We start from the raw sequence: 17,293 nt of genomic DNA on the forward strand, positions 1-17,293 counted from the left end.
AAGAACAAACTAAAAAACAAAACAAAACAAAGAGATGCATAAATACTCATATAAAATACTAGTAAGCTAATAATAATTCTATAGAGTATTAAATGGTAGCATTGAGAATGAATTCTGACAGAGTCGTCTTATCTGAGTTGAGTTGGTTAAGGGGTGTTCGTCTGATCCAAATGCCCTATATCTATTCCACACTAGTCTAGAGTGACGGAGAATGAGCAGTAGGAATGAAGAGAAGAAACTGTTAGCCTTCATTACCATAAAGTGTTTATCGAACCAGCTAATCATCTATTCTCTTCTATACTAAACTACAAAGAAGGAAGGAAACAGCCAGCCAGCCAGCCAGCAATTATAAACATCTAAAGGTCGATCATTCATTCCCTGCCCTGCCCTGCCCGTTACTTGAATCTTCCTGAGAGAGAACCGCGGCCACACACATCCATCCATCCATCCATCCATCTTCAAATTTAATTCCAACACAGTACAGTACAGCAATCAACAATCAACAATCACTCTCTCACTTTACTCCTACTGAAGCCATGAGGTCGTCATATTCCGGGTCACTTTCACCATGCGGTCTTGCAGCCGCATTACCTCCCATCTGAGACGATGGTGCTGTAGGAGCAGGAGTAGGAGAGAATGGATCGTATACTTGCTGCTGCTGCTGCTGCTGCTGAGGAGGACGACCAGAAAATGGCGGCCTCCCAAAATGCTGCTGCAGTGGCGGCACTGCAAACCTTTGCGGCCGAGGAAGTTCTTGGATGTGCATCTGACTCCCTGCTGGTCTTGGCGGAAAGGGACCGAGACCAGGAGCATTATTAATAACAGGAAGAGGAGGAGCGAACATTCTCACCGAGACATTCTGAGGAGGGCCCGGTTGCCTTGGTAGAGGAGGAGGAGGAGGAACCAGATGGCCTGGGGGAGTACCTGCAAAGTTCAGGGGCGGAGGAAACGGTGCTCTTGCTTGATTCACATTCACCGGAGGCCTCGTCGGAAAACCTTGAACAGGAGGATTATTGTTGTTGTTACTATTATGATGTCCCAAAGGTCTGAACTGTGGTTGAGGCGCCGCCAATGGTCCGTGCCCACCTTGAACAGGAGGAGGAGGAAGAGGAGGTCTGGCATTGTGATGATGATGAGGAGGAGGCTGACTACCTGACCAGACCTGAGCAGCAGCTGGATGTGGCGGCCGGTGAGGCTGAAACGTGAAATCACCAGAACTGGGGGGGTGCTGAGGCCGCGGAGCTCCCATAGCTGAAGAATTTACAGAATCGAAATTTGGAGCACTTCCTGGGAAGGGATTAGTGGGCATTCCAGGCTGAGGATGATGTGATGCTGCTGATGAAGGCTGCACTGGGAAAGTCCTAGGTCCCGGGACGCCTCCTGCTGGTACGGCATTCGCATTCGGGGATGGACCGCGCACTGGCGGGATGGATTCCGATGGAAGACCTGAAGAGAAACCGCCATGAGGCTGCTGCTGGCTTGCTGGTCGAGGCGCACCGGCTAGTGGTGTAATCATATTGCCAGAATAGCTAATTGGCCGTGGCGCTCCAGAGACACCATTGTGCGAAGCTATGGCATTCTGCATCAGCATCATGTTGTTGTTGTTCGGTCCTTGAGATGCTGGTGGCACCAACCATCTCCCAGATTCACTAGCAGCCGGTTGGAGCGGTGCAGATACGACTGGCCTTACCAAGTGAGGAGGCCCGGCTAGTGAGATTGTAGGGGAAGGTGGCTGTAAAACTGGCACCCCAGTGCTTCTTGGTCCGCCGGGTTGGCCCTGCTGCTGTGCATATGGCAGCTGTCCAGAAAGCGGCGGCGGCTGCTGTGCTGCAGCAGGAGCAGGTGAATTCTGCATGACAGGATTAAAATTCGCACCACCTACCACCGGTCGCACTCCAAATAATGATGGCATGTTAGAAGGAAGATTAAAAGGCATGGAAGACACATGGGAGGTGCTACTACTGGATGATGGCGTCATCAGATTTGTAGGGGCGATCATTCCAGACTGTGGATATGCTGGAGGTTGAGTTGGACCTGCAGAAAACCATGGTTGAGAAAATTGTGGAAATTGACCTTGCATTGGCGGTATGGATCCAGCATAAGGTTGAGACGCTCCTTGATTTATCACAGGAGGAGAAATGACGGAGCTGGACCCGCTTTGACTCAAATGAGTAGCGTTCACAATGTCACCAGATGAGGCGGTTGTTGTTGACGAAGGAGCAGGATTCACCTAATTCCATGAAAGAGCATGTGATGTGAAGATGAGCACAAAGAGAACGGCGAATTATTGAAGTTTGGGGGTTAGTACATACTGAAACTGGGGTGACCAAAAGCTCAATCAAAGCAACAGCTGCATCGACTTTCTCAAATGTCTCAGCTGATACATGTACATACAGATCCTCATAGTCATTGTCTGCTTCTTTTCCATTAGTAGGAGTGACTTCAACCTAAAAGGTATAAAAAAAGATGCAGAGAGCAAGCATGAAGATTACTGCATGCTATGCATGATGAGCGGTACTAAAATTGCTTTTCCAATTTCTGTTACCTTCCCACCTGTATCCGCCTTTGTACCATAAACTCGTACCTTGGCTCCTGTTTCCTGATTTTCATTGTTATACCAAACAAAGGGGAAAGCATTTTATGCTATGTACGCTGTGTATAATTTTGATTGTGAGCTTGAAGGCAATTACCAATTATATCTATATATATATACCTTCTCTAGCCGCTTTAGAGTATCGCTTGCAGGGCCAAGTACTAAACCATTGAAGTTGTACCCAGGGTACTCCTTGATCTGCATGGACAGATTGACAACTAAAGATCCACGTGTGCTGTATCTTAAAATAACTTTCATGCTTAGTTATTTTTCATCATCCTAAGCTCAGTTATTTGTCTATCAATAAGATGGAGCTACAAGCAAAAACTATCCTTTTCTGTATATAGATATATATAAATTTTCATTAAACTACCATTGACATTGAACAAAAGAGAAAAGAACATCTACACTAAAAATCTAAAGAGAAAATGCATACTGATATGATTAATATATCTCCATGTACAAGAACCTAATTCATGACTTCAATAAAACCTTTATTGGTACCATCCCACTAATTCACCTGACAATCATCATCTAAACTAAATCTGAATAATAATTTTACTTTTTGACCAAATTAACCCTATCAAATAAAAAAAAAATGATTAACTGTTAGATCCAGAAACCCCCAACGAATGTTAGTCTAGATGAAGTAAAATTATTGCTGTCAAGGAAGAATTAACATAAACCAGCACTAGAGAAATGAGCCTGTCTCTCGTATTTTTCATAGCTACAGTGTGTTTGTTTGTGTTTTTTTATCCTGTTTTTGTATTACACAATTTACAATAAGGTTAGATGCACATGCTAAACACTCACAAGTTCAATGCCACTTGGGATTCTTGAGAAAGAATATTTAGTAAGGTTAGAACACAGATAAAATAGAACAGAGAAGATATTTTTCATCAGTTTGCAGTATCACTCTTCAAATCGAACAGAATCAAATAAAGCATGGGTAAATAGTAAAACAGAGTAAAACACATAAAAATATTCACTTACAGGAATTGGAACTTTTGCCTCTTTCAGCAGAGGTTTGTAATCGGAAGGAACCTTATAAGTAGGATTTAACCTTAGCAGTTCACCTGCACAGAAAGTCAGATATACAATGGTTATGGAGGTTCAAGAAGATAATGGTGGAAAAAAGCATGATATCTGGAGAGTTCTTCGTACCAATAATTTCTTGCTTTTCAATCTCCAGCATCTCCGAATCCTGAAAGCCAATATCACACACTGTAAACAGCAAGAAAGCTAGCGATAAAGAGATCAAATTGAAAGCATCCTGCAATATACACTGACCGCTTTGCTAAGCTGATGATTTAATGAAGCTTGCAAGTCTTCATTATCCTCAAGTTCCAGGTTCCCCAGAGTCAGCTGTTGTGATATTTGATTTATCCGAATCTGTCCAAATTTTGTTGCATCACATAGGTAGCAATATGAGTACTTTATGGCACCTGGGATGCGAAGGTGTGACGCAAGCCATTCACAGGGAAGGCCACTGACAATTTTGCACCCAGAGCCATAAGGAAATTCTAATATTGCATTGCGCAATAAAGACCTCTCGCATATTGAGGCCATAAATAACTCCAACATAATCAAATCAATTAATGTCTCACTTGATAAGAAAGAATAATCCTAGGACTCAAACAATGTAACAAAGAGTATGCAATATCAGCAGCATCAATCTTCCAGATATGTCAAAAGGACATTATACCCAACATACCTGATATGCTGATGCTCTTCCCTTTCGAACAGTAGTATCCAGGGTTAGATCAGGCCCCCATTTGGTTTTTCTCTGCACCTGATTAGTAGTATTAACGTTTGCCACATCACCATCTCCCTTTTTGGTGCCTCGAAATATAGGGACCAGCGAACCTGACAACTTGTTTTTGGGGATGACAAATCCTGATTTTTTTGCAAACATGGATACCTTAGGACCACTCAATGGTGTTGATGAAGGGGTCTTTGCAGTGGTAATATTGTCAGATGCATGCTCAACCTCTGTGCCCATATTATTCTGCAAGGCAAGGGTGCTTCACCCATTAAACAACACCAGGATAACTGGCTATGCATATACTTCAGTGTAAGAGAACATTTACTAACGAGTTGCTTGAATAATTAGTCAATGTGAAATACATAAAATGTGAAAACAAATCGCTAAATTCAAAACTTAGCAACCTAACATTGATGGATTTATTAAGGATAAAAAATGACAAAAATAAATGACCCTTATTTCTTTATTGTGCTGGATCGGTGCATACAGTCACACTCTCCTAATTTTTCACACCCCATGTTTGTCCAAGGCTGAATGATGCATTTTATGGTGCATATCTTTTCATGAAGGTGTATAACCAAGAAAAAAGAGTGTGACTGACAAGAAAACAAAAAACATAGAACATTGACTACTTTCTCGATAAGGGGTGTAGCTATAACTAGATCGGAAAAATCAAGAACATTCATTAAGCACCAGAGATGCATGCAAGCAAAAGATCTACTACTATCCAAAATTTAAGGAATCGAATACTATGTACTCTATCATCCCATCGAATTAAAAACACACATGATCCCAAAAATATATATATATATATATATATAATCACTGCTCTCACGAAAATAGTCAAAACAAAAAGAACAGCGATCCCACACCAACACAACAAGAGCTATTAAACAGCTTTTTACTTCGTGCGCAATCCATAATGCCATATTGATACACTCCATTACAAAAATGAAGACAAAATTTGAAAATTGAAGCTTTTGAAAGTTCAATTTGCGGCAGGAAACAGAAGTCGAAATTGATAGCAAACTCCTACATCATCTTCTTAGAATGCCCAAACCGACAACTTGCCTACCGTTTGCTCGCTCCAAAACAGATGCACTCCTACATACAATCCAGGTATTCTATTCAATTACACTAGCTAGCGTACCCGAAGATGCTGGATTAGGTATCCAATCCAGCGGCTTCAATACTGTCCCAATAAAAAACGTACAAGGATGCCAAATTGCTGCACGTGCGGAATTGAGGATCCCAAGCCAAGCAGGGCTTGAGAGATTGTGAGAGACAAATGCAGAGCAGCGATTATCGGCTCTTCTTCTCCGATGGCTGCTGCTGCTCCAGCTCCAGGCACAGGGGTTGGGTTTAGGGATTCTTCTTTCTTTCCCAATATTTATTTATATTTATCATTTAATTAATTGTGGGTGTTTGTTTGTTTGGTAGAATATTGCAAAACCGTGGTCGGGACTCAAATTGGTATTTATAATCCAATTTTTTACATTTATTTTTTTTTAATAAATAAATTTATATTAACTATAAATAAATATTTATATTTTTTATTTATTTATATTATATAAAATTTTATTTTAAAAAAAATAATAATATTCTTTCTAAATCGAAGCATATAATATTAAATATCATTGGCCTCCGCATTTGTTGCGCTTTACTCTTTAAGTGAGGAAAATAAATTTGGAAGGTTTTGATATTAGTTGATTTACTTACAATAGAACAAAATCTATATTTACCAAAAACCAAGAAATCAAGTCTAGTAAGGGATGGTCCGGCGGTGGCGTAAGAGTTGAACTTGTGATCGTGAGATCATGGATTTAAACCCTGTCTCGGATCACCTAGTTTGTAGGGTATTAGGTTCTGTCTGTATTTATCCAAAACACATTTTCGGACAGCGGCGGCTGCAAATTCCCACGTCATAATAAAACGGGAGGTTGATGGAGGATTATTAGTTGTCTAATTGGGGTGAAATTTTATGGAGAACTTCTTCACTTGATCTTGATTTTGAACAGTAAATTTTTTATTTTAATAGTTAAATTTGAAAAAATAAAGATTTTATGGAAATTGCATTGGACATATTCTTGAGTGCACAAAGTCAATTTTTTGGTAAATTGCTTAGCTGATTCTTCTCAAATAACCATAAATTTAGTAAGGCATAATCTCAAATTATTAAGGCTTTGATTTGTACAGTGTTCTTTCAATTTGTGTGCCGAAATCACAAATTATATGGTCTTTTGTCTATAACTTGTGTCTTTGTATTATGTTATGTTTCCTTAATTTGGTAATTTAAGTTTGATGTTTAACTTTGTAATTTCGAGGTATTGCATCTTATATCTTATTTTGATAGTGTGTGGATAATAGATTGTTTGATAGATTATAGTCTCATTATTTTATTCTTCACATAGAGACAATTTTCACATAAAATATTGTATATTCATTTATTTTTGTTGGTTTAGTTGTGGTTGTACTAATTATTTATCTTCCTCGTACCCTCGTTGGTTCGCACGAGGAAGGGATAATATGTGCGATGTGAGCTCTATTTCCCAACAAGGGTCATTAGAGTCAAGATGGAGTTAGCTGGGGGATTGGAGTACCAAACCATGTTGGTTGTGAAAAGATCTAGTTAACATCATGATTGAAAATTTGTGGTGAAGTCTTGTATCGAAAATTTTTTTGATGTTGTTGTTGTTATTGGTTGTTTGTTTGGATTTTGGTTGATGTCGGCAGGCAGTCTGGACAACATATGAACTTCAATTGAGGATTGAACTTTCGTCATTTTAATTGAAGACTAAGCCTTCGTCATTTCAACCCAATTGTTTAGGAGGCCCCTTTAGCCAGTGTCCCAGGATCAGATTGATGATGATTAGTGTGGTCCAAGTGCTGAGGTGTCCTGTGAAACAGAAAGAATTCGGTTTCAACAGATGGGTAAGTGGGAATTCGTGAGGAGAGTTTGTTAGATTATGAAAATGTGATATAAGCAAGATAATTAGAAAGACAAAAAGGGGTGAGAAAAATCAAACATTGAGAGTGAGGGATTTGGGGATAGGTTGAGTACGGGAAATCGTCAAGAAATGGATAGATAGATTTCTTGATGGTGTAGCTCGATTGTATCCACATATCATGTACTTCAATGGTTTCAGTAGTGAGTTTCACCTGGGTTGGAACCCCCCAGAGGTAGGCTGGTGCAGCCGAACGTTATTATTTTGTTGTGTTTCTGTTGTTCTTAGTCACCAGGCGCAGTGTCCAACGAACAACCTGTCTGTGCTGAGAGATTTTTCTGTGTTGATTTTTAAGTTTGTTACTGTTATGCGTGAGTTAATCGTTTCTTGGGCCAACAGTTGTAATGGTCTTACTATGTGTGATGAGAATTTAGAATATCACTAGAGAAGAGACATGAGTTATATAGTCCTTGATGTAAGGAGGGACTATAGGTTATATAATCTTTGATTTGAGGGAAAAATGGTTGAAATACAAACAAATTTTACATTAAAATACATATATATATATATCAGAAAAAGAACCTATTATTTTTAGATCTTACATTTAACCCCATTAGTATAGGTATGAAATCGCCCTAAACCGGACATACTAGTTTTGAGTGAACCTAATCATAATAATATTTTTAATTCCTTCGTAATATGAACATGATAAACACACTGCATATCATATCATGGTGAATGATGACAACAAAATTAATGCATGCATGCCTGCCCTAATTAATTAATATTATATATACAATAATAATTCAGACATTACAATATGGTACTCTCAAATAATATGAATATATATGGATTCATTTAATAATTATTGTAAGAGAAGATGAAATGGTTGCTTGAAAAAATGTTCCTGTATGCGTCTGTGTATCTGTATGTGATGTATTTACCTTACAATGAGTTTATAATGAATTATGTCGTGAATAATAATAATTAATGTGCATGATTTTTCAAAACAAAATTTCATCAAATAGAATTTGCCTAACATATAGAATCAAATTAAGAAATTACAAATTGGAAATTGAATCAAATGAAATGAAATCAAACGAAACCTAAAATCTAAATAATTATCAAACAAACATAATCAAGGATCTTCTCGCATGCTTGATCGTTCTGAATCATACGAGGATGTATAAATCATCCAAAAGGTCAGCCACAAAGAATCTAAACATATAGATTTACTCACAAAGAATTACTACGCTGCTAAGTCATAGCCATATAGCTAGGTTTGCTCACATTAACGCATGCAACAACAAGAAACTAAGTAATTTTCAATCAACAACCAAGAGAGAACACAAAGTATACTTGCAAGAATGTCAAGATCACAACATTAAATCCAACAAATAACCAATATAATCAGGTTCTAACTTTGCAATCAGTAGACAAATAACTCACTAAAAGAAAATTAAAAAGGAAGTTTAGCATTTTACCAGAAAATCGATAGCTTTTGTTTTGAAGTTTGGTTAATTTGGAAATTACATTGCTCCTTTTTCTTATCTAGAACATGCACATTCTTGATGAATAATTTTGTTGTTAGACAGATTCTATCAAAACATAACAACATAATGTGATGAAAGAAATAAAGAGAGAGACAGTGATTGGTGATTGGTGATTGCAAATACAATCAATTACCCAGTCCCACCAACAATATATATATATATATATACATATTAAGCTAATTAGCTAATTAATTTGGGGCCATATAACATTAATATATATTGGTGCAGCTGCAGCTGCAGCAGAGGAGTATATATCGATGAGTGTGTTTCTAATTCTTTAAATCTTTTATTATTGATAATAGTATAATAAGTAGTAATTCATTACAGTAATATATAGCTTGTTTAGTTAGTTAGTTAGTTAGTTAGGGTACAAATTAGTAATAAGTGATGTTAGTTGTGTGTGTGTGTGTGTGGAGACAGACTCAGATCAGACTGAGACAGAGAGAGAGAGAGAGGGGCACGAAAAATTGATTAAAAGTGGGAGGGAGAGGCAGGTGGAGCTGGTAGGTATTCCCCATAAATGTTACTATATAATGGTGAGTTGGGGTTGGGGTTGGGGTTGGGCTCACAATTCACAATTACTATATCTCAACACAGGACAGACGACATCATCTATCTATCTATCTATCTATCTATGTGTATATACATACATACATACATACATAGTGTGTCTCTCTGTCTGTCTGTCTATTGTAATTCTCCTGAGTTAGCTAGATATATGGCGGTGAGGGGCCTGACTGACTGATGAGTACCGGCGTGCGTATATATGTATTATACTAGTATTGTATGTGAAAGTGTATAGGTTGGTGGTAGTTGGGTTGATGTTCCAACTGTCCTTTAATTGCCTGCCTGCCTGCCTGCCTTCCATCCTTCCATAACCATTCCATTCCATGGGGATTACGTTAATTGATATTGGATATTAATATAGTAAGAATTTGTTTTAGAATACTAATTAGCTATGAGATGGATTACTTACTTATTTGCCCTCCTGCCCTGCCCTGCCAGCTGCAAATTTAGTGGCCGGACTGACAGACAGACAGACCAGCTGGATGACTGCGCACAGGGGAGGGGAGGGGAGGGGGGATGGAGATCGACCGATCTGATCTGATCTGATCAACCTTACCTCGCCTCATGACGTCTCTCTGCTCTGCTCTGCGGGATAGCAATATTGCATATAGTCCCATGTAGAAACACAACATGTACAAATTAGCTAGCTAGCTAGCTATATTAATTGGAATCGGAATTTGAAGTACTAGTAGTAGTAGTAGTATGACATTATTAATTTGCAAGCAAACAAGCAAGCAATGGTAGCTATATTCACATTAAATTCCGCTACTACTACTACTACTACTACTAGTACATTACACAATTTATTACTCCCCAACCTCCCCCGGCCCCATTTATTATGTGTATATATATATATATATATTCGTCTCTCTGTTGATTATATTCTTTTATATATATATATGCGCACACAGAGAGAGAGAGAGAGAGAGAGAGAGAGAGAGAGCTAGCAAGTATATATGACCCAATGCAATGCAATGCAATGTAATACAGTAGAGTGCAGTGGTGTTCAAACCCTAAAATTGAACTGAACTGATCCCTCTCTCTCCATCTCTTATTTCTCTCTCGATGGAGTCGGTGGTGCAGCTCCTCCTCCCCCGGCGAGCGGCGGTGGTAGCGGTGTTGTCGGCAATAGTGCTATTCGGGGTGGGGAGATCATCGGCGTCGGGGGGCATAGACAAGGACAAGGAGAAGTGCGCGAACGAGCTGGTGGGGCTGGCGCCGTGCCTGTCGTACGTGAGCGGGGAGGCGAGGTCGGTGGGGGCGGAGTGCTGCGCGGGGCTGAAGCAGGTCCTACAGAGGAGCCCCGCCTGCATCTGCCTCCTCGTCAAGGACCGCAACGACCCCAGCGTCGGCTTCAAGATCAACGCCACGCGGGCGCTCTCCCTGCCCTCGCTCTGCCGCTCCTCCTCCCCGGCCAACGTCACCGACTGCCCCGCCGTCCTGCATCTGCCCCCCGATTCGCCCGACGCCAAGGTCTTTCAGGACTTCGCCAACAGTGCCACCAACTCCTCCTCCTCCGAGGCCTCTACTGCAGCTGCTGCTTCTGCTTCTGGTAACAATGAATTAATTCTTGTTATTTGTGTTGCTTAATTGATGAATGAAGTAATTAATTCATTGATTGTGTGGGAATTAATTATATATGAAAGGGAATCATCCATCGTCGTCGTCGGGGGCGCTGAGCGGCAATGATCTCAGCAGTGCAGGCAGCAGATCAAAGACTATGAATATGAACAGATGGGGATGGGGGATTGAAGTGGTGTGCGTGTGGGCTGCACCATTATTACTCGCTATTCCTCAGTAGCACCAGCAGCAGTTCTTCCTCAATTTCAATTTCATCCCCCGATTAGAAGAATACTTTTGATTAATTAATTAATTAATTAATACGGACACACACACATATATATATATCATTAATTAGTGTGCGTGTGGTTGATTCTATATATATAATTTAGTGCGTAGTAGAAGATGATAGATATACATATTATATCTATCTATATTTCGACCATTATTCATGTAATTAAGCCGCAGGCTGGCTGGTCGTTGGGCGGCTGCCTGGCTGTGGTCCTTGCTGCTGCTTGTGTCTGTCTTCCTGCGTTTTAACAACGTTCACATCATCTTTATTATTATTATTATTATTATTATTATTATTTTTATTATTCGTCTCTACACTTTTAAGTTGTGTTGCCCGTAGTTTGAAATTGATTCACTTTTAGGTGTGTTTGCTATTATTCGAAATGAATGTTCATTTAAATATTTAGTTAAATAATATCTATTGCATTTTGTTGAAATATTTATAGAGATATCTTTATTTTTTAAATAATATCTATTGCATTTTGTTGAAATATTTATAGAGATATCTTTATTAAAAATAAAAGGGAAAAATAAAAAATAGTCCCATTAAAATAAAAAATAATAATTTTGGTCTCAATATAAAAAATCGATCAAGGTTGGTCCGGTTACAAGTAATTTTACTCCATTTTGATCCTAACGTTAAAAACTTGACGGAAGATGCTGATAAGAACAAACGAATCTGACGTAACATCCTGGGGTAGGATCCGACGTGGGTGCAGGCCAAGTTGCTAGCCTGCAGTACAGTTGCAAAATAAAATATCAATTCCAACGTGCCACAATATGCAGTATAGCAGTAGTGAGTACGGTCGTCTCCGCAGGGGAACAGTAATTCTTTCTCTATTTGATTGATTATAATTATATTTAATATATATCGGGGGATTTGATTATCACACTAAATAAGGAAGAATAAAATTTACGCAAGCTAACTAGAATGCAAAATTAGCTGTTTACCAAATATGATTAAACTCTAGCACAGACATGAATTTTTCATTCGAAATATGAAATTTGATCATCGACTAAAAGTCAAATTCATCAATTAGTTGGATAAATTGGTTATAGTTGATCTACACGCGTTCACAACCAACCTTTTCTTACTTTTTCGATAGCTAAGGTACGACCGTTAGCTATTTCTCTAATTGGGAAAGAATCCTAGGTACGACCTTAGTTTTCTAACTCGACAGCAGTAAAAAAAAAACTAGAAATGCCCAATTCAATTTAATAAGCTCATACGATGATTTTTTTAAAATTGATTTTAATTCTTCCCTAGAGTTGTTCTTCTCTATGTTGCTACGCCAATTGGAAAATTACACAATTACGTATGTCAATTCCCAACATAGCTATGAAATTCTAAATTGATACGTGCGCAATAATCAATTTAAGATTTCTAAACTCATCAATTAGAAGAATTAAAAATACCCAACATCGATGAACACCAATTTTAATCGAAACCAAGTCTCACAATTTCAATCCTGAACATCAATTCATACCTACACTAGAAATGAAACTACTCGCAATCCATAGCAATTAAAAACATAAAATAAATCAAAGAGTTCATCATGCCTTCAAGTTTAAAAATCGACAACAAACCAATTCTAGAAATGAAGAAAAATGTGCCCGGAAGTTATTCTGCGTTGCCCTTCGTTTCCCTTCTCTTTCAGAAATAGATTGTAGGTGAGATCGTGATTTTGCGTTTCTTCTTCCCCTTCTTTATTGGTCCTAACTCTCTTTTCAATTATCATCCCCTTTGCACTTTAAACCAAACAATTCTAAAATTATTAATTAATGTCGGAGGACCTTTTTGCAATTTTGATTTTGCTTCGTGATCATGGCTAAGGACTTTCTGCGTTTGGCTTCTCTCTTCGATATGCCCAAAATTTATCAACTTCTCAACGCCTAGTAGAAAATTAAAAAATACACCATTAGAAGCATATATACAAAATTCGCATCCAAAAACCGTCTGAAATATAGCAAAATATTTATCTAATATCGCATATATCACAAGTTCATTGGTCAATTTGACTTTTCTGTGAAAGGTCGAGTTTGATGTTCTCTACCTATTTTTTAATGACTTCCTGCTCTATGCTCATTCGATATTTTTTTCCTTAGATTGAAAGGTGGTTGCCCGTACATATTCACAACGCTGTTGTTTCTATTGTTCTTGCTCAAAACAAAATATGTGTGTGAGAGAGTTTGTGTCTGTATATGTTGTTTTTACTTTGCAATATATGCTCATAGTAGCTACTGGAGTTGTAAAGGAAGCTTTTGTGAAGCTGAAACTCGAGAAATATATACAAGAAAGAAACTCTAAGATTGCCATTAATTTCATTTCATGATGCTACAAATCTACTTGCATGCTCTAACTTATATAAATTTTGCTATTAACCTTTATGTTTTTTCCCTTTTAATAACAAGATTTGGTCAACTTTAAAAATCCTCAAAGCTATTCATCTTGTGGATATATATATATATATATATATATATACACACCATAATCAGCAGCTACATTTAAGTATAGTAGAAAGTACGAGGGGATAATTCTGTGTTGGATGGACCTCTCTTGAATAGACAAAGCGACACGATCGAGTGAAACAAAGTAGATATATATATATATATATAATATATATTATACGATAAGAAGAAAATTACAGAAACCTTTTGGAATTTTTAGGGCTAATGACAAGATCGATGATCAGAAACCCGCGTACAAGAGACGATCCATCAAATATTATTTAATTTATTTGTATATTGAAATGCATATGAAAGTGATCGAAGCTTTCTTTCTATCAGCCAATAACATATATATACAGACAAGAGATCATCAACGAATTAATGGAAGAACTTAAACTAAATGAGAATTATTATTACAATTGGTATTGTATCTCAGACAACTAGCAACGTAGCATTATATTTGCAAGAGATCAAGACATATTTCATCCCGGAATTGCTGGCACTCCGCCTCGGCATTCTCTCCGGTGGTCACAATCAGCCACCGGCAGAGCCACGGGACTCCGGCAGCCGTCTCCTCCCGCGCGCCAGCTCCAGTCAAACTCGGCGTCTCCACTCCCTCACACAGAAATCAAATTGACCTTTGGCCTGCACTCACATCAGATCTCACCCCAGGATATTAAGTCAGATCCGTTTGTCCTTGCCAGCATCTTCCGTCAAGTTTGTAAAGTTAGGGCCAAAAGTGAGTCGTCAAACCCTTATAGATCAAGCGGTGAAACATCAGGTTCGATCATGGGTGGGTGCACTATTTTTTAGTTTTTCACAAAATAAAAAATATATATATATATATAATAACATAAATTATAACAACAATAATAAAATATAATCATATATCAAAATATTTCAACATTTCTTTTCAATTTGTTCTCATACTCAACTGATGTATTAGAAAGCAACTTGGGTCATGGTTCAAATGTAATTAGAGTGGAGTTAGGTAGATCTTAATTTTGTTTCATAAAATTTAATAGTATATAATTATTATTAAAAATTTATTTTTAATTAAACTATTTTTTACTATTTACATTAAAATTTAAATAAATATATCTAATTTATAGAAGAACAAAGGTTGAAGAGGCCTTGCATGTGTGGCTTGATGTCTTCTTGCCAGTCGGATCAACCAAGAAAATAGCTCGGACTAAAGCCGGATCATTCTTGGATGTGCCTGTGCCACGGAAGGTAGGTGGGATAAATTAAATTAGTCAAAATCGAAAGTAAGATCGGCTAAATTAAATTAGTCGAAATTGAAAAAAGTAAAATAAAATAATGAACCGTAAATTGACGATTATGAAGTAAAACTTTTGAAAATGGATCCGGAACGGGAATCCATAGATAGATAGATATGGATACATTGAATGCAGTTCGGACTTGGAAGAGCTTTAGTTTGCATAGAAAAATGGTAAGCGTGGAAATGAATTACTCAATTAATCAAGCAAGCGGGGATGGAGGGATCGCTGAAGAAAAAAATAGCAGTCCGGTCTCCAGTCAAAGTGTGTATATATATATATATATATATCTACACACATCAAGCAAATTTATTGGGTGCAAATCAAAGAAAAGAAAAGCGATGGCGATTGTGATTGCGTTTGCTTCCAAGCTCTGCTACTGTTTCTTACTCCTCCTTTTCTCACTCCTCGCCGTGAGCTCTTCCTTCCAAGAACCGGCCCCGCCAAGCCCACCTTCACCGTCTGTGTACGAGATCCTCCCGTTGTACGGTCTCCCCCGCGGACTGTTACCCGATTCTGTGGTCAGCTACACGCTCGCCGATGACGGTCGATTCGAGGTCACTCTGGAGAAGGAGTGCTACATCGAGTTCGACTATCTGGTCTACTACGACAAGAAGATCTCCGGGGTGCTGAACCTGGGCTCCATTACCGACCTGAAGGGGATCCAGGTGCAGAGATTCTACTTCCTGTGGTTCAATGTCGACGAGATCAAAGTTGACTTGCCGCCTTCCGACAGCATATATTTCAAGGTTGGGATTATTAGCAAGGAGCTCGATGTGGATCAATTCTTGACGGTTCGTTCGTGCAGGGATAAAGCCGTGTCCCTGAGGCAGCCCGTCCTTGAGGTACACACACACACAACAAACAGTTTTTATTTTTTTATTTTTATTTTTTTCCGGTTCTGGTTCTTCTTGACTGTTCATGATAGATATACCCGTTTCTTGATGATATTGATATATTGTCGTTCCTCTTCCTATGGATTTAGGGTTTCGCATCGACTGACTCTTTTATCTCCTTGTGTGTTTACTAGAGAGTGTAGGGTTCCTAATTTTTGTGGGAAAAAGGCTAATTTAACTTGTAAGGATATGCAGCCTGTGGCATCGGTGAATCCGATGATGATGAAGAATTGAGGGTCTACAAAAGCAAATGAGGGGGCAAAGATTAGATGGATGGATGTTCGTGTGCATTTATTATGGATGCAAACTTGACCACCCTTGTTCAAAAATCCTGTAATTGGGTTTTGGTTTTACTTCAGAGGCCTTTGGTTTCCCCAAACTGGTTCGTTCGTTCGTTCGTTCTTGTGCATGTGGGGGTTTGCAGTGTAGAGCGAATGGGACTTGTTGTCAATTTTAATTAGTAAAATGGAGCTGAGCTGGGCCGGGCGGGCTGGTAGGGAGGAGTGTATGTAACAAGTGTGCGTGTAAGAGTTGTGGAATTTCTTTGGCCTCAAATTGGATGAGCTCTGATCATCATTATCATCACTCACTTGGCAACTGTCCTTCCTGATTGCCACAACTTATTAAGTTAGTTGGAAACACAATTGAGTTGAGTTGTGTTGTTTTGTTTTTGTACTCGTGTGTGTGCCCTGCATGCTGTTGCCGAAGAAGTGAGTGAGGAGGAGGATTCAATGGGGACCTCGGCTCTTTTGTTACAACATGCATTGCATGCTTCTTTGGTGAATCCAAGCCCTGCTGCCCATAATAGATATCCATATTCCATGCATGCACTAGAACACATGTCTTTGTTGCATCCTCCTTTGATATGTTGTTTTGTCCAGTGAAAGCAATTTCTTTACTCTCTGTTATTTTACTGCTACCACCCATTCTGTTTTCTTTTTCTTTTTCTTTGCAGATGCCAGTTCCGGTGGATGGCATCCCAATGCTCGTCACTGACTAGACAGCCACCCGTGTATGTGCTGGCTGTGCTTCTCAACTGTGATTGTGATTGTGCAATGTTGTTGTTGTTGTAACATGTGGTACTCGCTCGCTCAATGGCCGGCCTAAGGACCTAAACCCCCCCTTTACCTGTATGTATGTATTCCTTCCATCCATCCCATCTAGCCTAGCTCAAGTCCTCAATGCAATGCAAGGAAGTTGCTTTTTATGCAATAAACTTCCAATTCCGATTGTACTACGTCACTATGATCATCTTTGAAATGACAATGTTATCACTCTGCTGCAAAATCATCAGCAACTACTCTCCATTTGCTCAACAAATGAATAAATTCTCTTCTTACTTTTTATATGGAGATGATTGCCTGGAATACGAATCAATTTCATAGCAATTTTAGC

The 17,293-nt window shown here is 38.7% G+C and overlaps 4 protein-coding genes across 5 annotated transcripts in view; 3 read left to right on the forward strand and 1 right to left on the reverse strand.

Annotated features, from left to right (window-relative positions):
• LOC127239416 (uncharacterized) overlaps nt 1-9,313 on the forward strand; it is a 71,734-nt gene extending 62,421 nt beyond the window's left edge. The window contains exon 11 of the mRNA XM_051257551.1: nt 9,300-9,313. The gene's annotated coding sequence lies outside the window, so the exon portion shown is untranslated. The remainder of the gene's footprint in view (nt 1-9,299) is intronic.
• LOC127239412 (leucine-rich repeat extensin-like protein 5) lies at nt 47-5,757 on the reverse strand. The gene is made up of 9 exons (XM_051257539.1): nt 5,509-5,757; nt 4,308-4,601; nt 3,884-3,985; nt 3,758-3,797; nt 3,587-3,669; nt 2,714-2,791; nt 2,546-2,599; nt 2,313-2,447; nt 47-2,230 (listed from the first exon to the last, which is right to left on the reverse strand). Exons 2-9 carry the CDS (start codon nt 4,593-4,595, stop codon nt 515-517), a joined length of 2,496 nt encoding a protein of 831 aa, XP_051113496.1. The 5' UTR covers nt 4,596-4,601; nt 5,509-5,757; the 3' UTR covers nt 47-514.
• Nucleotides 9,314-10,333: 1,020 nt separating the features above from the next.
• On the forward strand, nt 10,334-11,576 carry LOC127266673 (non-specific lipid transfer protein GPI-anchored 13-like). The gene is made up of 2 exons (XM_051297014.1): nt 10,334-10,975; nt 11,070-11,576. Exons 1-2 carry the CDS (start codon nt 10,489-10,491, stop codon nt 11,222-11,224), a joined length of 642 nt encoding a protein of 213 aa, XP_051152971.1. The 5' UTR covers nt 10,334-10,488; the 3' UTR covers nt 11,225-11,576.
• Nucleotides 11,577-15,166: 3,590 nt separating this feature from the next.
• Nucleotides 15,167-17,244, forward strand: LOC127239230 (uncharacterized). 2 transcript variants are annotated; one of them, XM_051257287.1, is made up of 2 exons: nt 15,167-15,847; nt 16,094-16,847. In XM_051257287.1, exons 1-2 carry the CDS (start codon nt 15,173-15,175, stop codon nt 16,130-16,132), a joined length of 714 nt encoding a protein of 237 aa, XP_051113244.1. In that variant the 5' UTR covers nt 15,167-15,172; the 3' UTR covers nt 16,133-16,847. The 2 variants fall into 2 exon arrangements, with proteins under 2 accessions (XP_051113244.1, XP_051113243.1); XM_051257286.1 differs by lacking the exon at nt 16,094-16,847 and adding an exon at nt 16,854-17,244 and having other exon boundaries at nt 15,176-15,847.
• The last annotated feature ends 49 nt before the right edge of the window (nt 17,245-17,293 follow it).

The sequence above is a fragment of the Andrographis paniculata genome, unplaced genomic scaffold, assembly GCF_009805555.1.
Source record: "Andrographis paniculata isolate CXL003 unplaced genomic scaffold, ASM980555v1 Contig77END, whole genome shotgun sequence".
NCBI classification, from domain to species: domain Eukaryota; kingdom Viridiplantae; phylum Streptophyta; class Magnoliopsida; order Lamiales; family Acanthaceae; genus Andrographis; species Andrographis paniculata.